At 47.8% G+C, this 23,289-nt stretch overlaps 1 protein-coding gene and 1 non-coding gene across 4 annotated transcripts in view; both read right to left on the bottom strand.

The window, feature by feature from the left end:
- CAMTA1 (calmodulin binding transcription activator 1) overlaps positions 1–23,289 on the bottom strand; it is an 828,030-nt gene that overhangs the window by 561,070 nt on the left and 243,671 nt on the right. For all 3 annotated transcript variants that reach the window (XM_032495097.1, XM_032495096.1, XM_032495095.1), the window contains one exon: positions 5,364–5,431. In XM_032495097.1, coding sequence (XP_032350988.1) covers positions 5,364–5,431 — 68 coding nt within the window. The remainder of the gene's footprint in view (positions 1–5,363; positions 5,432–23,289) is intronic.
- TRNAA-AGC lies at positions 9,549–9,620 on the bottom strand. Its single transcript has one exon. It is a non-coding gene; the product is annotated as a tRNA-Ala (tRNA).

Below are 23,289 nucleotides of genomic sequence, written 5' to 3'. Positions count from 1 at the left end.
GTCAGAACTGTTTCAGTAACTCAAGCACGAGGCAGGCGGTGAGGGCCAAAGCTGGGGGGGGGGGGGCAGGAAAGTAAGGATGTGAGTGACCGCTGGAAACACTGGCAGAACCAGTAACTAATTCCCTTCAGGGGACAAAAGTGAAAGAGGGGTCGTGAAGGATGCCAGGTGTGAGCTTCGGAGTCTTTAAAATGACGTGGCTCTTCTGAGAACCAGGGAAGTTAGAGGACAGGAACAGAGCAGAAGTGGGGGCAGGGGGACGAGGAAGCGTGATGCATTTGAGATAAGATGACATCCAGGTGCCCAGGAGAGAGGTTCCGAATTGGGGAAGGTCCCTAGAGAGTTAACAGTCAAACCCTGGAGTCCTTGGAGTCCTGGGAGGGAGCGCTTTGGAGGAAAGAGCAGAAGACCCAAGACCTGGTCTGGTCACCAGGGTGGGAAAGACCCAGCATGGAAGACACAATGGACCTGTGGGGTCCCGAGAGCCCGGAGAGCGAGGGTGGGGCTCTTGCTGAGTCTCCTTGAAACTCAGGCCTTGCTTTTCCTCTCCTTTCCTTCCAGACCCCTCCCTCTACTTGACTCTTACTGCTTACTGACCAAGAAGCATTTGATGATCATTACAGGAAAATTCTATCACTAGACCTGTAGTGTTTCAGCTTGAAGGTGCTACCTACATAAATTCAATTACTTAATTAGATAATTGACAGCATTTCCTGCCTCTTTGTAACTGACACACACAGGGCTCCTGGGAAGGAAGTGCTCCCAACTCCCTGCTGAGCATTGCCCTGCTCCCAGCTTCCAAGGAAGGCTGCACGTTTCCCAGGGGAGGAGAGAGAAATTACTGGAATTGCTACATTTTGCAGCCCACCTGCCTATGCTCTGCTGGACTCAGCTCTGCCCTGTGGGGGAGTGTGCAGCTCTCCAGACTGCCTGCAACTCGGGGGCTAAATCCAACTCAGGAGGCCAGCAAGGAACCCAGCCGGTTGACCTATTCAGGCCAAGCTCACCAGCAAAGGGAGGCTGGGTCTCCCAGGTGGCTCAGAATTCAGGGAGATGGGAGGTGGGAAAGCAGAGTGGAACGATCTATGGGGCCACTTTCAAATCTCACACCTGCTATGTGCAGGAGAGTTAGAGTATCAAAGCTAAGAATGTGTGCTTTGCAGTAAGACCTTCCTGTTCTGGGTTCAAATTCCAGTTCAAACACTGGCTGTACAATCTTAGACAGAGAACACACCCTCTCTGCATGTCAGTGCTGGCAGTGCTGTTGAAAGGACTGAAAAGCAGCGCCAGGCCCACAGAAGTGTCCCAGAGCCCAGCACTAGGCCAAGCCGTACAAGACAAAAATAAAGTAGAACAAACCCAGAGCTCTTTCTTCACAACCTTCAGGCTCACGTTTTCTACTGCTGACTCGTTTCACAAATACACACTGAGCACCTACTATGCATCCAGCAGGCACTGGGGACGCCCCAGGAACAAGCAGACCGAAACTCCCTCTCCTCGTGGTGCTTCCACTTCATGGGGGAGGAGGTCGGATAATGAAGAAGTGAATCGAACAGAATAAATAGGTGAGACACACCGTGTGTCCGAAGGAGCTAAGCGCTCTAGAGAAACAGGAAACAAGAAAAGAGGAAAGGGAGTCTGGCTGGCTGGGAGGCGTGCGATCTTCAGTTGTGTGTCCAGGGAAGGCCCCACAGAGAAAGTGACACCCAAATCCAGGCCAGAAGGAGGAGCTGGAAGAACATTCTAGACAGAGGGAGGAAGCTCTTAATTCCAAGTTTCTAAATTTACCCTGGAGGGGTCGGGAGCGGGGAGTTCCCCGGGGTCTCCAAATGTTGCGGTTCTAGTGCTGAGCACAAAGCAAGTGCCAAATAAAGACGTTCTGAAGGGTGATTTTTCAAGCTGCCATTTCCAGAAGGTCCCAGTTGCTGATAACACAACATGCGCTGTTTAAACATTCAGCCCTCAGCCCTGTCGTGGTGCCGCGCCGCCCCCGGGGCCCCCAACCCTGGGAGCCTCTGGGTAGCACACCTCATTATTAGACAGGTGAGCGGGGCTCCCGGGACCGTCTCTGTAATTAGGGCAGGATCTGAGCAAGGGCTCTATTTATAACCCCCAGCCATCAGCAAGCTGCGGAGACCAGGGGTAGGTCCCTCTGCAGCTCCTATACCAACATCTATATGTGAACTGATTACAACAATTAATTTAATAGGGATTCCTCCACACAAACAATGTATCATTTTATTAGGAAACTCTATAAATGTCAGTGGTGCAATTCATTTTTATTAATTTTCTAAAATGAAATTAACAGTGGCGGCGGCAGCGGCAAACAGAAGTTGTATTGCCTTCTTGTTCAGCGGAGTATTGGTGTCATTAATTCCTTAATACCAGGAGGCCGGTTTGTATGAACTCAGCAGTTAACCGCACCAATTAATTTCAATACAAGAGATGGAAGGGGGAGGGGGAGAGATCCGAATTCAACTCAACAACTAATTTAGGAAGGTCCTTGAACAACCACAGCAACTTTTCCTCCTCCTGGGACGAGAAGCTTTCAAGTGTAAACACGGGTTGGATATTATAATACTAACAGGAAACGTTCTGTCTTCACCCTCTGTCTTTAGGAAAGAAATTCGTCCTTTCGAAGCCTTGGAGATATTGTGGCAGGTGCCTCCAGCAGGCGAAGCTTCCTGCAGGCCCAGGGACTGCCCGTTGCAGACAAGAGGGACGATGACATCCCCGTGCGTGGACACAGACTCTCAGAGCATGCAAAGCGAGATCACAAACATTATCTCATTCAACCCCCAGAATGACCCTGTGAGGACAGGACGGGCATTGGTTCCGATTCGTGCATGAAGAAGACAAAGGGGAGCTTTTAAAGGGGCAAAAATGACTTGCTTAAGTCTCAGAGCTATGGGCCAAGGCTCAGACCTGAATTTGTCAATATGGAAACCCACGTGACTTCTCTTCTGCCAGGTGCACCCCTAGTGCCTTGGGACGGAAGCCTCTTGGCTCTATTTATACTCCAAGAAGGCGTGACCGTGAGTGACATTCACTTCTCGATGGAAACCTGAATTCAGACTGAACCACAAGGCAGAGTCCCCACCCTGAAATGTCCTTCCGTGGGTCGTGCAGTCAGAGGGCAGCTGGAGCAGGACATGTGCCTGCATATCTGAAATCAGATGTCTGGCCTGGGACGCGTTCCAGAGAATCTCACTCTCCGGCTAAAGAGAAGCTCTTTCTTTCCACTTATATTCAAGGAGTGTTTGGCTGAGGAGTGAAGGGCGTGTAGAGAGGCTGGAAGCTGCTTGAGATGAGAACCGCTTGTTGGGAGTCAGGAAATGGTGCCGAGGCAGAAATCAGACAGAGTCCCTCCGCCCAGAGAAACTAGGGCAGCCAGCGGTACCCAAAGTGAGGTCCCAGACCAGCCGCATCCCATCCCCTAGGAACTGGTGGGAAGTAACGGGGGCTCGGGTCCCGCAGCAGACACACTGAATCAGAAACGGGGGTGGGGCGCAGCAGACTACTTCAACAAGGCTTCCCGCTGACTCTGATGCCTGCTCAAGTCTGGGGATCCTGCCCTGGAAGATGCCCCCAGAAGAAAGGAGACAGGGGTGTGCCAGGCTTTCCATCATGCGGGGCAAAGCTGTGCTCGCCAAATAGTACACTGCACCCCATTCATTCTCGCCTCCCCCACTCCGACCCCACTCTAGTGAAGAATGTTCTTCTTGGTCTCATTCTCACCGGGCCTGGCCGGGGGAATTGCTTTGGCTAAAGGATTTGTGACCGGGTGTGACATAGGATGCCACATCCAGCATCCTATCAAGGGGGCTTCACTGTGCCTGCATGGAGTGCCTTGGGCTTTAAACCTCTAGGATCTGCCATGAGATGTCCCAGATGGGGAAGGGGAGTGGGCGGGGGGGGGGAGGGTTCTCAGCCTAGGTCCTACAACAGAAATTCACATTGAGTGGTCCTGAACCCAACTCAACACCGCAGCCAATCCATAGACCCATGAGCAGGAACTTATTGTTTGTTATAAGTCACTTAGTTTGGAGATTGTTTCTTACAAAGCATTGTCACATCAAAAGCTGACTGATACAAACCATTTGATTTTACAGCAAAGGAAATCATGGCCCCAGAAGGCTGAGGAGTTGAAGACATCCTACAGAGGGATTCAGGATGAAAGGTAAAAGGATCAGAGTCAAACTCTACTCCCACCTGGGGGTGCAAATCTCAGGAACTAATCTTTCTTTCCTCAGTATCCTCTGACTTCCTTCAGTATAGAAATTTTTGTTCTCATCTAATGAATGCTAACCAGTAAAAACCTAAGCCTTGTAAAGAAATATTTTAAAGAAACTTCTAGACCGAGTAAACATCTTTCCTCCATGGCTCAGGAAGGATGAACAGGTCACACTGATGGCCAAGGAGGCAGAGGACATACTCCCCACCCCTTTCCCTGCTCTCAGTGAACAAACTTGGAAAATTTGATGCTTCTGGCCAAAGTGCACAGACGGAGCTTTCTGCCTCTCAAATTCAAACCCGCAGCCCAGTGATCCCGGAAGCTGCACTCCGGCTAACCCTGCTCAGACTATTAAACACCTGGCCCCTTCATCACTGCTAACAGAAAAACTGTGGCAGTTGGAAGGGAGAGGCCATGTACTTCCAAAGCTCTAGGATATAACAAACCAAAAACGAACGAATGAGAGCTGAGGAGGAAAGAAGAGGTGCCTTTAAAATAAATGTTCAACCCCAACTTCACCATTCTTCATGAAATAGCATCGCTTGCTCTGGCAGACCGCAAGTCAGCTGACTCCTCACCAGGTTGCCCCGCTCCCAGTGGGGAGAGGAGTTCAGAGGCCATGGCGGTCGGCTGGCTCACAGACATTTACTGAATAACAAACTGCAGACTCAGCCAGTGCTTCTGATCTGGGAGCTCATACCACCGTCGAGAACGACTTTACTTTCAGTTTGGACAACAGGCAGCGATGCAAGTGGACAGTTTAGGTAGTTTCCCTATTTAGAAAGTAAGTTTCTGGAGAACACTGGTGACAGGTGGGCACTTTCCCAAAATAAACTCCCCCTGACCGTCCTGCCTGCTTGCCCAAGCCTTCCCAAGCCCCCCACTGAAGGACCCAGCGTTGAGCTAGCGGGTGGAAATGTCCAGGGTCCATGATGGCAGCTGAACTTTTAATCCATCCGACTGCATTCAGTACCACGGGCGTAGGTCAGTGAGTGAGACCTCAGTGTCACAAGCTATCAGGCACAACATGGCATTTTGAACTTGGTGGTGAATTGACTGGCCAAATCAGATCATCAATGAAAATCAATCCATTTACATATTTGAAAAACTATGAGAGCTGGGACATTACCTGGTCTTAGGGGATGTGGTTAGCCATTCTTCGTGTTTCTCAAATGTTATTAAATAAGCTGCAATTTCCTGAAACAGAAGAATAGAAAGATAATAGCAACAATTAGCTCACGTTGGCTCCTGAGAGGTCAGAAAGTCTTTTCGTTGTTTCCCAGCTGCTGCCCTCTTTCGAGAGGCTGGAACCCCATCCCTGGTGGAGAAACGCTTGACTTGGACTGTATTTCTATTCTTTTTTTTTTTTTTAAGACCTTGCCATTCAACCTGCCATACGATAATCATCAAAGTGTTGGGTTTCAAAAGATGAGTCAGTGGCAAGGACAAAGGGATTTCTCTGCGGGAAGAAAACATCAGACACCATTTCTGATTCTAAATGTCATTAATTCGGAGGAGGGGAAAACACACGCCAACACCAGTGCCCACTCGTGCAAGGTCACAATCGGAAAGTTTAGCCGGTCTTCTTCTGAAGCTGGACTCATCTTTCATCCTCGTCCCAAGAAACGCTGCATTCTCTCAGCTTGAGCCCCAATCCCCGAGCCAAATCGCACAAAGATTAAAAAGAAAAGAAAAAGGCCTATTACAGGGAGAGAGAGAGTGAACCTTTCCCACTACCGATCACTGCCAAGCAGAGCTTCAGAAAGAACAGCGGTGTCAGCAGAGTTTAAGGCAAAGATGGAGGAAATGTGGGCACCTGAAGGTAAATTAAATATTTATCAACACAACAACATCACTGCAGATGGAATTACTGATTTATTAATAATTTCCATAAAAAGCCAGCGGGTGACACCAATGTAAGTCATTGCTCCAGCTCTGAGGCAGGATACGGCCCATTACTTCCAGCTCCAACTGGATCTGCTAACATGAAATTGGCAGGGGTTTTAAGTTCAGTTAAGACGGGACTAGCACACGGTTCCCTGGATCTTGGTGACAATACAGCACCGATCTGCAGCCCTTGACGACCAGAGAAACGTGGAGAAGGGATCTCCCTGCTCAACCTCCTCAGCAGCTGGGGTCGCTGGAGGCTTCCGGTGATGAAGCGGCCCAGCCCCCTCGAGGCCTCGCAGCCTCCCTCTGCAGTTAGCCTCCTCTGGCCTTGGACAGAGCGGAGTGGACACCTGTGACCAGAGGTGCTAAACTGGGCCTTGAAGAAAAAGAAGGGACTGTCACCCAAACCTGGTAAGCAGAGCAGGTCAGGGTAGAAAACACCACCCAGGCCACATGGTATGAAGGCCACGGGTCCAGGTGGGGGTCGGGGGCCTCACATAACCACGGAAACCGGCCACCACCACGGGGCAGCCGGTGACTAGTAACCAGAGCCCAAGCCACCTCAGTGTGGAAGCCTGGACCTTCCACCAAGAACCTGGGAAGCAGAAACCTATGGCAAAAATAGAGCTGCCTCATTGTACGGATTTCTGTTGTTGGTGGCAGCTGAAGACGCTGATCAACTGGAACATCCCCGAGAGAGAACACATTCCATTTCCCTCTCCTTCCGAGATGTTTCCCCTAAGGTCTCACTGGAGACAGATGCCACCTCCTCTGGCTGGCCCTCCTAACTATTCACGGCAGAGTTGGTCGCCCATCCTCGGTGCTCCCATGGCACCTGGCACCTTCCTCCAAGTGTGTAGGATTGATCACTCTGCATCCTAATTGCTTGTCTACTTGGATAGCATCCCCACTGGTCCATGTACTCCTCAAGGGCAAGGAATATCTCATCACTGATGTATCCCCAGGACCTAACAGTGTCCTGATAAATGTTTGTGAGACAAATGAATGGGTGGGAGGGAGGGCCTTACAGAGAGAAAAGCACATATAAGTATGGGGGTCTGAGTGTGCGTCCTGAGAGGGTTGTGTGTTTGTATGTGTTTATTACTGAAGATAGTTCGAGCTAGTGCTTAAAATCGGCCAAACCCAGCAGCTCCTGGATAAACCTTTACCAGCGACTTAATCAACCCTGAGTCATTGTGGGGAGGTGACAGAGTGGCACAGCTGGGAGCACCTGCTTCGGAAGCAAACGGACCTGGCTTGGGGCGCTGGCTGTGCCACTCACGAGCTGCCTGGCCCTGAGCACATCGCCGGGCTGCCGAGACCTCGGTTCGCGGGCAGGTACAGGGAGCAAAACTTCTTAACACCCTGACTGGCGCGCAGCCACGACCGCGGTCACAGCCACCGTGACTACCGCTGCGAGGTCTCTGTGGTGCGAGCCGCCGGCAGCGAGGCCCCTGACGACACAGCAGGTACCAAACGGCCCAGCTCAGAACCTGCTGGCACTGCTGGGACCTGCCTTCATCTACTCCCGCCCTCCGCCCACTCTGCCCACGACAAACCATAACATCACAGCGACCCCTCAGGGTTAGAGGCAGTCAGCCCCTCCCTTTATCCATCGGTGCCCATTTGGTTGCACAAAGCACTGGGTGCAGACAGTGGCTGGAGGCAGTAAGTACATTAACTTTGCCACTAATTAGGTGCCTCAGCCCGTCTACCTGAACTTCAGGAGACCTGTCATCCAGAGGAACAGTCGATGCCAGTGGGAACCCCTCGCCTATGCCCTTGCCCAGGGTCATGCTGAGAGCCAAGTGACCCTGATGGCCCAGAAGGACTGGAGGCAGAGCATACCAGCCACCTCTGTGTGTACCACAGTGTTCCAAAGAGCCAGACTCCCAAAGAAGACCTTCATGAACATCCCCCGGGCAACACTTGCCCCAACCTCAGGGGGCCCCCTCTACAGCTACTGTCCTTCAAAGAGAAAAACTCCCTGGACCATGTATTGCATTCAGTATTTACTCTACAAATATGTATTGAGCACCTACTATGACCAGAGAATAAGACCACTAGGAAGCCTGCCCTTCACAAGGCAGAGTAGGGGACAGAGACAAGGTACCATAATAGTGCAACGTTGAAGCTATCCTATCACAGGGTCACCTGTCCCATCAGCTCTACAGCCAGACCCAGCAGGTCATCTCAGGCCTACTGAGCTCCATGCAAGCAACCAGAGGCCCCAGGAAACCATACTCATTTGGAAACTGAGCACCGGCTGCTCCCTTCTCCGCTCTCAAGGTAACGAGGACTCCTCCACCACACAGCCCCCTTGCTGGAGCGCCCACCCCACCTAAGAGCAGGCTTTCTGAGCAAAGGACATGGAATGCTCCCTTCTTTGTCACGTTCGAGTGGGCCAGGCCCCCGGAGCTGGACTGGACCACCCGGAAATGCCGCCATGCGGCCTGGCTCCCAGCCGGACTCGGAGTGTCTGGGGCACCTGTCTACTCCCAGACCCGTGCTCGCAGGCTGCCAGTCCATTTCCCTTAGGCAGGTCTTGGTGTGTCTCATCATCAGACCCTGCCAGGCCCTGCCTCCCCAAAGCTTCAGAACTTGCTGAGGAGATGGCTAGACACATACCAAAGAACTATATAGCATGGTAGCTGCTAAGCAGTGTGGTGCAAAGTGAGAACCATCAAAATTCAGAGGGAGGAGAGTCATCTGGGCTATGGGGGAAGAGGGACTTCACCACCTGTGTCATCGTTACCAGTCATAACGTTGGTGGAGTGAGGTCCAAGGCCAGCCGCTGCTCTGGGACTTCATGAGGGATAGTCTCACTTCATCTCCATCACAAACTAGGAGGTAGGAACCATGCCCACGGTACAGGTCGGGGAACTGAGGCACAGAGCATTTAAGTGGCTTGCCCAAGGTCACATGGCTAATCTCTGTAGAACCAGAAGCCAAACCCACGCAGAGTCCACACTCTCCACTATGGATCTGAATTTCTTAAAGAACTGCTACAATGTGCTCAGATGCAGAAAAGGAGAACCTGAGTGTGGACAACCATGCTTTCCCAACCCACTACCAGCCTCCTGCTCCCCGACCCTGATCCAGGGTCCCAGCATTGCCCTGCTTCCCTGCAGGGGACAAGGAGGAAGCCAGAGTGAGCATCTGTCAGCGGGAGTCCCTCCTTCCAGCAGGATCAAGCTCATCTCCACCCAAAAACCCTTGTATGAGTCATGGGGTCACCTACTTCAGTGATAGGAAAAATTTATTATATCCAGGAACCATTTGCTTTATTTTTTTAATTATTTTATTTGGACTTCTTTTTCTAATTTCTGTCCTTCCAGTTTCATTGAGATATAGTTGATGTATAGTACTACATACTTTTGGGGTGGGAGGTAATTAGGTTTTATTTATTTCTTTATTTATCTAATGCAGGTACTGGGGATTGAACCCAGGACCTTGTGCATGCTAGGCACACACTCTACCACTGAGCTATACCCCCCTACTCCCCAGGAACCATTTGCTTTAAGTGTCTTACAATGTAGACAAAACAGCAGAGAGAGAGCAATCTATAAAGAAAAAGAATATGAAAAGGAATATATATGTATAAATGAATCACTGTGCTCTACATGAGAAATTAACATAACATTGTAAGTCAAATATTCTTCAATTTTAAAAAAAGAAGAGGAGGAGAAAGAGAGAGAGCCGCTCAAGCTGAAGAGGGAAAGAGGTTTTGAAAAAAACATCTTCAGTCCAACTGTCTGTACTCCCCACCTCTTCCCCCGAAGCTCCACCAACCTAGGGCTCTGAGGAAGGCAGATGGAAACACAGATCGGGGCCACCTCAGTTTCACAGAGCAGGAAACTGAGGGACAGAGAAAGTGAGGGACTTGTCCAAGGTCACGGGCTTGCGGCTGAGCCAAGCTGGTACCTGGGACTCCGGACCCCCAGTGCGTGATGATCTTTCCCGCTGGCTTGTTGCCTCTCAAACTCAAGTCTGGCCCAGGAAGTTCACAGAGAGCTCAAACAAAAAGGGAAGTGAAAACTGGGACTCAACAAAAACCGTGACACGAATGTTCACAGCAGCGCTGTTCACCATCGCCACAAGGTAGAAGAACCCCAAGTGTTCGTCCACAGACGGAGAGATGGACAAACGGAGTGTGGCTTTCCACACAATAGACGGTTACTCAGCCACAGGAAAGGAATGAAGGTCTGACACAGGTTACAACACAGGTGAACCTTGCAAACATGCTGAGTGAGAGAAGCCAGGCACACGAGGCCGTTATAAGATCGGTATAAGATCTTATAACGTTATAAGATAAGGCCGTTATAAGATCTTATAACCTCGTGTTATAAGATCCCGTTCATGTGACATGTCCAGAACACATAAATCTGTAGAGATAGAAGGTAGACTGCTGGTTGCCCAGGGCTGGTGAAGGGGACCCCGGGGAGTGACTGCTAATGCATATGGAGTTTCCTTTCGAGGGGATGAAAACGTCTGGGAACTGGATCATGGTGACAGTTATACAACATCGAGGATGTATGAAGTGCCACTAATGGTAAGTTTTATGTTATGTGTATTTCACCATGATAAAGAACAAGAAGAGAGTGTAGACCTCCAGCTAGGTGCAGCACTGGGGTGAAGGAAACGCCAGCCTTCCCCTCCTACAAGGTTGGACCCTAAACCCAAAGGGCCACCCTGCGTGCCTGCAAGCCTCCTCCAGCTCCCTGGCACCCTTAGCATCTCTCTTTCTGGATCCTAAACACTACATCGATGCTGAGAGGAACGACTCGACTGTCAAGATGAAGGAATTCACTGCAGGATCCAAAGCAAAGACTGTCCAGCTTGCAGATTTTAGATGTTCAGTTTGCCCTTTGGATGTTCAAACAGAAAAACTGCCGCCAAGGTAGGATGTCTCTGTGTGGCAAGGGCTCGAGGCACAGAAGGTGAGAGAATCCCCCAGGCCCTTTGGATCTGCCTGGCATCGGGTTTGGGATCTGCAGGCCAGGGAGATGGGTGGGCCCCTCCCCGTGGGCCCTCCCCTCCCCAAGGCACTGACCCAGCCCCGCCTAGAAGGACAGAGCGGGCAGGGCTGTTGAGGGTCATTGCCCCCCCCTACGCTGTGTCCTCGTGCGTCTCTGCCGTCAAAGTCATGCCGACCATTCACCAGCCAATTACCAGGTGGGGCTGGCCCTGTCTGCTCCCAGGCGGATGGGGTCTGACAGAGGACCACAAAGCCCATCTCGGTGGTGAGCCAGTTTGGGTCAGTGAGGCTCAGGGTCATCCTGGGAAGGCTGCCCCCGGGAGTGGCGGGTGGGAATGCTCGTACCAACCTGGCTCTTCCTGCCTGTTCCCACTTCGGCCCCGATGCCCTGATACTCCCCATGTAACCTGCCTGGCCTTGTTCACAGTCCACCTCCTCCAAGGAGCCCTCCCTGCTGTCTCACTCCACCATGAACTGCAGCTTCCAGAACCTTCTCAGCAGTGGTTGCACCACTCCTGGACTAACAGCACGCAGTGCTTTCTGTTGCTAGCGCTTCTGTGCATGGTGGTTCTCCATTCCCAGTTTTGCAGTGTCTGGGGAGGGTCTGAGTCTCAGTTCCTACAGCCCTGTACAGCCCTGAGCGGTTCTGTATCCGGAGATGACTGTTGGCACAGTAGTGGCTGCGTGAACAAATACAAAGTTCTCTTCTAAAGGATGCAAACAGAAAGAGTCCACATCTGAGCCAACTCTTGCTACAAGCTGGGAGGTTGTTGAGGGGGGACACATATGGGTATAGTCGCCATTAAACCTCAATGCCCCATGTGAAGAGGCTCTTCAGAAATGTTCTGCTAAATGCTCCACATTCTGAAAGGCAGCCCCTGGCCAGCCCATCAGCACCAAGGCAGCGCTGTCCAGTAGAAACATACCATGAGCCACAAATACAAGCCACAGGGGTGATGGGCAAATTTCCAGGAGCTGTATTTTTTTAAAAAGTAGAAAGAAACAGGAGAAATCAATTTTAATAATAAATTTTCCAATATATTTTCTATTTTAACCCAATATGTCCAAAAGATTACAATGTCACTAATTTGTTAAAAAGTAGTCATGAGCATAGTAAACAGTCTCATGGTTACGGGGGGAAAGGGGGTGGGAAGGGATAAGTTTGGGAGTTTAAGATTTGCAAACATTAGCCACTATATATAAAAACAGATTTTAAAAAATTTTCTTCTGTATAGCACAGGGAACTATATTCAGTATCTTGTAATACACTTTAATGAGAAAGAATATGAAAACAAATATATGTATGTACATGCATGACTGGGACATTGTGCTGTACCCCAGAAACTGACACATTGTAATTGACTGCACTTCAATTTAAAAAAATAATAAGATAAAATAAATTTTAAAGCAGTCATGAGCTATTTCACATTCTTTTTCATACTCAGTTTTCAAACCCTAATGAGTATCTTCCGTGCCTGGACCACCCCTATTTTGAGCAGCCGTATTTCAGGAGCGGGACAGCCACCTGCAGCTGCCACAGCGGACAGCGCAGCTCCGGATACAGGCACCGCAGGAGCCTGCAGAACACAGCATGCCTGCGGGAGCCACGCCCTCTGCATCCTCAGGGCTGATGTGTGAGTGAGGATGTTGCTGCCGCAGACACTTCCTTTGAAGCAGGCCCACTGCCCCACAGGTCCACCCCCGAGGTGCGGAGCTGTGTCCTGCCTCTGCAGTGTGGACAGCTGTCCCCATTTGGAAGAGGATACAGGACTCTCAGAGGGCCGAATTCACCTCCATCTCTCAGCCCACGCTCACCGTCACTTCCATTCCCTTTCCAGAAGGAGCCCCCCACTGAGGACACCCCATAGAATCGTCCAGCCCGGAGAAACTGGCTTCCCCCTCAGCAATGTCCCCCGAAGTGGCCCTCAGAAAAAGGACAGGTCCCTCCCAGGCCTCCCGTTGGCTGCCCCTGGGACAGTCCATTCTTGATTTGGGAGTCCAATGTCAGTGAGACAGAAAGGTCAAACCCAAGTTTTTTAGTGCTTCTTGGGACAAATTAAACACACAAACAAAAACAACAACAAACTATATACAGACATGTTCTGTTTCTTATTCTCCCGAGTCCAAGAAATGAAAATATCTGTGGTCTATAATCTCAGATATTCTGCACACACACACAAAATAGATCTTTCAACCAAGGGGTAATTTTTTAAAGTTTGTTTTTTATGAGAGTTCTGCACAAGGGTTTTATCTGTAAGGGACCGAAGCTGAGCGGGGAAAAAAGAGCTAGGGCTCTCCCAGCAGCTGGCCCCAGCATCTGCTACAGCCGCAAAATGCAATTATATTACTCCCAAACGAGAAGTAAAAATATCTCGTTTCCAATACTCTTGGTTTTAAGACTCATACTTAATGTCCTCTGGGTATTTCAATGGTGCCAGATCCCTGTGTTATGTGCTTTATTAGCTATGTGTGAATGTCATATTAATGACTTCTAACCCGCATGTTTACAGTGGAAGCAAATTCTCCCAGAACCCACCACTCACTGCACTTTACAGAAAATAATTGGCCTTAATTTAAATAAATAAATAGCCATTTCATACCCTACTCCCGCGTCCCTCACCGGCTCTCTCCAAGGAACCCCATGTACGGAGCTGGTGGGTCTCCTGCCCCATGATGAATATTCCAGCCCTGGGTCCAAGAGCACCATGGCCCCTCTTTATACATCCTGTCTCCGTCCACTGACATACTTCCCGAGAGCCCAGCTGGCCAGGCCAACACCCTCTGCGGGATGTTCTGAGTCCCCACCCTCAGGTCTAAACAAACACCCCAAATCATGCCTTCCAAATGACCAGCTCTCGTTCTAAACAACAGCAGAGAGAATAAGGGTTTATGTTTTTTATTTATTAAGGGGTGGCACAGCCCCCGGCAATTTATAAGGGTGGTGGCAACTAAGATCTCAGGGAATCCAAGGGTGTCTGGAGGACTTTCTACGAAACATCGCGCAGCAATTCAGGAGAAGGTCCTAACAGCCCAGACTTGTGGAAGAAGGGCCGGCTCAGTTGGCTGTCAGTTATGTAAACGTGCTGAAGCATCCTCACGACCATCAAAGTGCCAGTCAGAGCAGAAACAACGAGCTCTCATAAAAACAGTCAGAGGAAGATTCAGTGAAGAAGTAATTAATCCAGTCCTCCCTTCATTTCATTATCCACTCATTGCTTCAGTCATTCGATGAATTATTGAGCACCTACTATACGCCAGGCACTACGCAGGGCCCTAATGATACAAAGACCTATGAGTAATGGCCCCAGGGAAGACAAGTGGGAAGACAGACAGAGATGCAGGATCCAGGGCTGTTGTGCTGGCTGCAAAACAGACGAGGGGCGGCGAATTAGCAGCACGAATACTGTGCTCAAGCCGGAAAGAGAAGGGAAGGTTTCGCCAAGGAGCCAACATTCAAACTGGGTCTTGAAGAAGGAGTAGGAGGTTGTCAGGCTGACAAATGGTAACGGCATTAGGGAAAGGAAACAGCAGGTGCAGAAACAGGGAAGTGGGGAAAGGAAATGTGTTTGGGAGGTTTTGAGTCGCATACAGTAGTGGAGTTGGCAGGGCACGGGGACAGCAGAGCCCAGCGATGGGAGGGTGGAGGGCACCAGACTGCGCAGGAGCTCGAACGCCAGGCAAGAAGAGCTTAATCCACAAGGGCCTGGGGAGCCCTGGGGACGCTTTTTGGTGGAGGAGAGTGTGCTTTAGAAACCACTCTGATGGTGCCCCGGCAGAGACGGCTGACCACAGACTATGATTACAGCCCAGAAGGAGAGGGTGAGATCCTGAACTACGACGGTGGGGCTGCATACGGTGGAACCAAGTTGAAGTTTTTCCAAACTGAGTAAGTAGGGCTTGAAAGTAACTGGCTGGAGAAAATGAGGGAGAATGAGGCAGCGAGGACGTCTACAAAGCAGAGGAAGCCCAGGGCCGGAACGTGCCCAGAGACGTGCCTGCTTGGTGAGCACGGCATGTGTTCCCATTTGGTTTATTTGCTAATATTTAAAGATTGGGAGATGAAGACTTGCAAAATGAAAAATGAGGTCTGGCCTCCAGCCTTGAAAAATAAGTTCTGGCCACTCTGGGCCCACATCCCTGGAGAGCATCCACGGGCTGAAGCTGAGGAACAGCTGCCCTTTGGATGACAATGAGCTCTCAGATGGTCGCTGTCCCCACCTGGCCAGCTGTCTTCACTCACAACACATGCCTGGACCTATCTGGGGCTCCCACTCTGATGTTCCTGACGTTGGAAGTTGAGTGGGTGGTAGGACCATGAACCTTATAGGCTACTCAGAAAGAAATACATTTAGAGCAATAGACTTTAGAAGAGAGATGGAGAGATGTGTTCATCAGAATACTCATTGCCTCTTAATACAGTGACTTCTGCTGATTAATCTGGACCCCAGACTGTCCCAACTTCTATTTCAATATTGTGCCAGTTGTCGATTTATTACCTCTTAGCTTCAGTCTCACCCTTATGTGTCCTGCTTTGTGACACTGAAGACGGGCCCTATAAACACGTTTCCCTGCGGGCTTGGCAGAATATTAAGCTTCCTTAATAGAGTAATGAAATAACCCTGCAGGAGGACAGTGGCAAGACATCCCCCTGGTTTCTGCCTGGGTCACTGTTATTATCAGATCATCATCACCACTCAGAGCGGGAGCACGCCCTGCAGGTGAGCTCCGGCTGCGCGCTCAGGGCACCCTCCCTCTGCCGGCAGGCTGCAGCTCTGGTCCACCCGACATCCTCAAGCGACAATGAGCCCCTCCCGCAGACCAGCCCTTTGGCAGCCGGCACGTCCCTGTGGTGGCCCCGTGCTCTGACGAGGTCCGGATGTCAGCATATAGCATGGGGGGACTCTTCGTGTCCTTGGTTTGTTTGCTGCCTTCTCTTCCTCAGCCTGCAGGCAGCAGCTGCCGTCCCGGAAGTACCTGGACCTTCCAGCGCCCTTACAAGTCTCTTTTATCCTTATTAGTAGTCTATCACCTTTTCCTAGTTAGCAATTCTTTATATTAAATTTTCTCTGTTCAAATAACCAACATGGCTTCTGTGTGCTGCCTAGACCCTGACTGATGCAAGAATCCCCCTCAGCCCTGAGGGTCCTTGTGATCTCACTGCTGGCCCGTCTTAGAAGGCGTACTGAAACGCACAGGGGAACAAAGAGATATGTAGAGGAAAAGAAGCACACGTTGAGAGAAACACATAAATCAGCCCAGTGAGGATTCCGTGCCGTGTCTCCTAGATGCCAGCCACGCAGTATCTTGAAAGGCATTGGAACAATGCGTGTCCTACACTTCCATTTGTGAGAGTTTTGACTCTGCCTATTTGGGGAGATAAAAAGCATTTCTTGCAGAGTAGAAAAATGTTACTCTGTCTCCCTTTGGCTGCATGATCTGGGGTCAGTCACTGACATCCGCTCACCTGAAGTGTGGGATAACACAGCCCTGTTACGTGAGGTAACAGACGTGGGTTCTTGGCACACTGGGTTAAAACGGCCTAAAATCAGCTCCACTGAGGTATAATTCACAGACAGTAATATGCAACTCATTTTAAATGTACAAAGTTCAATGAATGCAAACCAATAAATGTATTATGTACCTATCCCGACATTCAAGATACAAAACATTTCCAGCACCAGGAAAACTCCCTTCACACCCTTTTTCAGTTAATCTCCCTCAAATCTGCAGCCTCAAGCAAGCATTGATCTGCTGTCACTGCAGATTACTTTTGCCCGTTCTCAGATATTATATAAATGAAATCGTACAGTATGTACTCTCTCTGTTTCTGGCTTCTTTCATTGAAGATAATGTTTTTGAGATTCATCCATGTTGTTGTGTGTATCAATAGTAAGCCGTTCTTTTTTACTGTAGAGTTTCTATTCCATTGTATGGATATGTTATAACCTCTTGATTCATTCAAGTGCTGATGAACATTTGTGTTGGTCCCAGTTTGGGGATGTTATAAATAAACTATTATTGACATTCATTTACAAGTCTTGGTGTGGACATATGTTTTCGTTTCTCTCTGGTAAAAACCGAGGCATGAAATTTGCTCAGTCATATGGGAAATAGGTGTTTCACTGTACGTGAAACTGCCGAATTGTTTTCCAAAGTGGTTGCACTATTTTATTCCTCCATCAGGAACGTATAGGAGTTCAAGTTGCCTCACATCTTTGCCAATAGTCGGCACCTTCCGTCTTTCCAAGTTTAGCCACTGTCGTGGGTGTGTAGTTATCCCATTGCTGCTCCACTTTGCTTGTCCGCAACAGCTAATAATACGTAACATTCATTCACATGCCTGTGGGCCATTTACCTACCTTCTTTTGTAAAGTCTGTTTTAACATTTGCCCAACTTTTAATTGGGTTGTTTGTCTTTCTATGTATAAAGTTTCTTTTTGTAATTTGGATCTGAGTCCTTCATCCAGTTTATGCATTCTGAACACATTCTTCCAGTCTCTGGCTTACTTTTTCATTTTCCTAAAGATACATTTCAAACAGCAGGAGTTTTTAATTTTGGTTAAGTTCAATTTATCATTTTTTTTCTTCTACCAAATTTAAGAAATCTTTGTCTACTCCAAGGTGTCTGCTTTTTATTTGGAATGTTGAGACAGTTTGCATTAGTGTCATTATTGTTATGGCTGAGTTTGCATTTACCAGCTTCCTATTTGTTTTCTATTTGTTCCATTTGTCTTTATTTGATTTTCCTCATTCTCTTGACTTCCGTTGGATTAACTGCTTTTTTTTTTTTTTTTTTTTTTTTTTTTAGTATTCCATTTTATCTCCACTGTTGGCTTACTGGGTTTGCTGCTGTTTTATTTGTGGTTGCTCTAGGATTTACATTATGTGTCTTTAATTGAACAGAATCTACTTTCAAATAATATTCCTCCACTGACGGGTACCATAAGGACAACGATGTGTTCCATTCTGCCCCTCCCTTCATTCCTTTACTGTTTGTTGTCACAGTTTACATCTATCTCTGTTCGAGTCCCGTGATGCAGTGATGTAAGCAATTCATTATCTTTTAAAGAAATTAAAAATGAAGAAAAATATCTTAAATTTACCTGTGCATTGCCCATTTTCAGCACTCCTCCTTGTTTTTCAGAGCTCCAAGCTCTCATTTCGAGTCATTCTGTTTCACATGAAGACAGGAGTCATTCTTTAACATTTCCTACAGTGCGTGTCTCCAAGCGGTGAATTCTCTGAAATGTCTGTCTGTCTGCCTGTGTGCCTGTCTGTTGAAAAACATCTTTACTTCACTTTCATTTTTTTAAGGATAATTTCACTGAATATAGAATTCTAGGTTGACAGGGTTTTTACCTTTCAGCACTTACGAGATTTCATTCCATTGCTTTCTGGCTTACACGGCTCTGACGAGGAGTCAGCAGAAATTGTCTGCCCTGCCCTGACTCTGGTTGATTTGGGGATTTCCTCTTTGTCACTGATCTGCAGCAGTGTGATGATGCTGTTCCTTGCTGTGATTTTCTTTGTATTTATCCTGCTTGGGGTGTGTTGAGTTTCTTGGACCTTCGGGTTTATAGTATTCATCAAATTTGGAAAACTGTCAGGCATCACATCTTTAAACAAAGACTGTTAGGCTTTGCTCTGGGCGGCATGTGAGTTACTCATGGATCAATCTGAAGCTTTCTAGACTTACTTTCAACGTTTGCAAAGGTGGGTCTGCAGTACCTCTTATTCTAGAAATGTTTTAGCCCTAGTTTTATTTTATTTTTTTCCTTTTGTACTGAATGTCCCATTTATTCAAGGCAACTCTACAATCTGGTCGGTCAGATTGTATGACTTCTGGAAATTTTTCATCTTACAGCGCCTAGGTGCTTTAGCTCAGCTTTGCAGAGTTTATCCTTATACATCAATTTTTTAGAATCCAGCAGAACTTTCCAGGGGGCCTGCGCGGATTTCTGGAATACTTTCTCTGCAAGGCCCTCTCTTCTCTGATATGCTGCCTTCTGATGTCTGGCCAATCTCAGCCTCCCCAAACTCTAATATGTCTCCTCAACTCAGCAAGATGACTGTATTTTGCATGGGGTACCTCCCTGAAACCAATCTTGAAATGCCTCCAAGCAGAAAAACAGAGTGACTGTCAAACTCACAATCTCCCCTCGGGAACCAGAATCCTATCCTGACTATCGTACAGCATCTGAGAACATATACCTCACCTATTCTGTCCAGTTTTATCATTGTTGATGGCAAGAGGACAAATCTGGTCCCAGCTACCCCACCAGTGGACAGCAGCAAAAGCCTAACCGTGATTCTTTAGATTTTCATTTTATCCCTTGAGAACTCAGCTATCTGTGGATGAAAGACACTGCCAGCCTGAGGCAAAAGGGTTAAAACTCTGAGGGTGTCTTTGTTGCCTCAGAGAGAGGCTTCCATGAAGCCCATGCAGATCCAGGCTTTCTCAAACACAAAAGTGGGAAGGAGAGGTGGTGTCCAGGGATGAGAGAATACTGCTTTAACAACACCCACCCTTCACCTCTATCCCTGGATGAAGACGTAGACTTGCTGATCTGACAGATTCAGTTCAAGAATCAGAGGAGCCTAAAAGAGCACAGATTGTTGTTGTAAGTCCTTCCAGAAGAGCGATATAAGCCTGAATATAAAACAGAAGTAGTGTTGCAAGAATTTGGCTTCTTTTTCAACCTTGGCAGGATTCTATCTGCACAGAAAGTGTCACTGACAGCCACACGCTGCCAACTCCGATTAAGAACTAGGGACAAGGGACAAGCTATGTAAAAATAGCCCACATCCACTTGGTTTTTGTATAGATACCTCCCTTTGAGACAAATCCTGAATCCTGGCTAAATAAATCAGGAATTTATATCAGGGGGTGTGTGTCTCTTCCTGTCAATAGATAACCCCACCCACAATGCCCAAAGGCTCTACCTCTGATCTAACATATTAACCAGTGGAGCCCTTTGGAAATGGGTCTTAAATCATTCAAAGAGATCAGAAAAGGCTGTGAAGGTAGCAGGCGGTGGCTCTGGTGCCCATGGGGACAGAGTGGAGGTGGGCATCTTGCCTTGCTCCAGGCCCTTCCTGCCTCCGAGCGCAGCAGAGCCACCTAAGTCTGAGCAACTAAATTTCCTTGCCAAACAAACACCAACATTAATCCTAAACCCTCCCAACCCCAAACCCAATGAAACTAATAATAGCAGAGCAAGCCATCTTAAAATTAACACATCCAAGATACAAGCAGAAACCATTGATCAAAACCTCCTAGCTTCCTTCACAGCCGACAGCTCCAGAGCAGCCCTAACACCCCATGATGGAATCCTATTATCTACAAAAGAAACTTGCTCCAGAGGAGAGCCACAAACAAAGAGAGAACCAAAGGCGGCGGGCAGAGGGGGAGGCTCCAAAGCTCGCCTCTGCTCCCGCAGAAGGGGTGCCACCCTCAAGCTGAGAGAGCCATTAGAACAGCAGCAATGAAGAGGCACTTCCCGCAAGTTACGAAACTGAGAATGAAATTAAGGAAGAGTCCAGTGGGGAAGGAAAGCTGAGAGCCCACTTCTTCCCATCTGTGCAAAAGCAAAACAGGCTGATTTCATGTCGGAAGAAAAGAGAATCAACAAATATCTCTTCTTAAATTCTAGAACTGCCTGAATTCAGAAAATACAGGGATTCCAGCTAAAGTCAGGAGTAAGATTCATTGGCAAATGGCTCAAACCCTTAATTCACACTTCAAAAACACAAGTTAATTGTGTAACTAACAGAGTGTGACTTGATTATAAGCCACTGGGGGCCGTTAATAGATGAAAGGTGTTTGGATTTCAATGGTGTTTGGATTTCATAACCCGCCTTCACAGGAGAAGTTAAGCTTAGTCACCAGCCCCATCTGCAACACCTGTGATCATGAATCCCACATGGCAAGCAAGCACCCCAGCTTTGAGCTTTTAGAATTGAAGAGTAAACAGGAGGAGAATTCATGAATTTTCTAGAGGTAATTGTTCTATCCTGCTTTGAAGAGCAGTTGAGTTTGGTCTCAGAAGACCCTAACATATGCATGAACACAGGCTTTCTAGCTGACACACAGCTCAAAGGCCCACTGCTATGCTGCTTCAGCAGGAATCCCATTGAGAAAGCTGGATAGGACCACACTCCAATCCTCAGGTATTATTGATCAATTGATCAAAGACGCCCTTTTCCCAAAGACACAAGCCGAGGACCATGTGAGGCCTTAATTAAAACAATGAAGAGTAGGTGCATCAAAAAACTGACCAAATCTATATCAGGTTTTCCTTTGACCTGGTGGGCCCTGTCCTCAGAATTTACAATTCCATTAAAAGGGAAAAAAGAGATCTCCCTCTTTTCTTGCTCCTTGATGACGTCAAGTGGTAATACGAAAGATGAAGAGCCCAAAAGCATCACGTTGTGTTATCTGCAGAGCACCAGGTGCTGCAGGGTGGAAAACGCAGTCAACGAAATCTATTTTCCTGAGAACCCTGTGAGACGATGATGCAGGTAACGTCAAAAGTTTTATAAAAAGGGACTTTGCTTTTCAAAGGGTCACAATAGGGCAAATCAATAGTAGGAGGGCTGAACTGGTCCTTTTTTTTTTTTTTTTTCTGGTCATGTGAAAAAGGAGGCCCTCCTTGCCCAATGTGATGACCATCTACAAAGTAAACCCCAGTCTGCAGTCAGCTGCACCCCCAGGAGAGCAGCCTAGATGCAATCCTCTTATCCTCACCTGTTGAGCTCCATTAATTGTTTGAGGATCTGGGTTAGGCATTATGGGGGATATAAGTCAAGGAGAAGATCTAGTTAGCTTTCTCTTCAGGAAGCTTATGATCTTTGAAATCTAGGCACCAAAATTAAGGAGTGACACGAGATCCTAAGCCCATTAAGATCCAGAGTGGGCCATGGGAAGTCCAGGAAGAGATAGGTCAACACAGGCTGAAGGAGTCAGAGTAAGAAATCAAAACGTGACCTCAGGGGAAGGAGAAGGGTGGCTGTCCTTGGTCCTGAAGCAACTTGTGTTCAAGGGCAGCAATTTCTTACTGCCTGTTGTAACCCATTAACCTATTAATGAGTCCTGAAATCACTCCAGTGTTGTAATTGTTTTTTTCTTTAAAGAATAGGATGGGATGGGATGGGAAAGGATGGGGTGGGATGGAGTGGAGTGGAAGATGCCAGACTGCACTACAGGTAGTATTGTTTCTTGAAACTTCTGTTCAGATATTTCACCACAGATAAATATATATATATGTGTTCTGGGTCATGACATGAAATGCATTTCTGGATGGCAAGGACAAAGGGCTGGAAAATCACTGCTCCAGGGTACAGGTACAAAGTCCTCCCAGCGGCCCACCATCCCTGAACACTGAAGACTCCTGTCGCCAGGAATTCTGACTAAAGTTCCAGCTAGGAGGCAGTGGCAGGAAAGAACAGGGTGAAAATCAAGAGAAACAAATATTTTACTCTCCACAAATATTAAGAGATTATAAAGGGAGAGATGAGGGGAGATTTTTATTTTTACAACACAGTTACCAAAATGGTTGGGACTCTTTTCTGAAAATTTGAAGTAGGAAGCATATCTCCAACCTCTGCTCCCAACACTACAGGGGTTTCAGGAGGAAAGTGGCTGAGTAGCAAATCCAGGCTACACTGGCTGTTAAGGGATGGTCAGTTCCCCTCAACCTTTGGTCTTCACATTCAAAGAAGGGCTTTAACTCATCATTAAAGGCTTTTCTGTAAACTGGGAATAATGCTTGCACCTGTGTCAGAAGGTGGTAATGAGAATTAAATGAGTTAATTTATGGAAAGTACTTAAAACATGGCCTGGAACTCAGTAAATGCTACATAAGGGTTAACTATTATTATCATTTTACTTTGATATAAATTTAGGTGGCAAACTCACAGTCCATATTACACAGTCGTTCAAAACATTCATAAGAATTTAATGCTTATAATACTGTGTTGAGGAGGAAAAAAACCAAGAAGCAAAGCGATGTAACAGTATGCAATTTCAAATATGTTTTAAACATATAAACAGTATAACAATCTCAAATATGTTTTCAAAGAGTTCATAAAAAATGCTGGGAGAAAATTTACTGAAATGTTAACAGCAGCTGGATTTGGGCGTGAGGCCCTAGATAAGCTTCTCTTTTGTACCTTTTCTTCAACTTTC

This window comes from Camelus ferus, chromosome 13, assembly GCF_009834535.1.
Source record: "Camelus ferus isolate YT-003-E chromosome 13, BCGSAC_Cfer_1.0, whole genome shotgun sequence".
Lineage (NCBI taxonomy): Eukaryota > Metazoa > Chordata > Mammalia > Artiodactyla > Camelidae > Camelus > Camelus ferus.
This window is presented reverse-complemented; position numbering and strand designations above follow the sequence as displayed.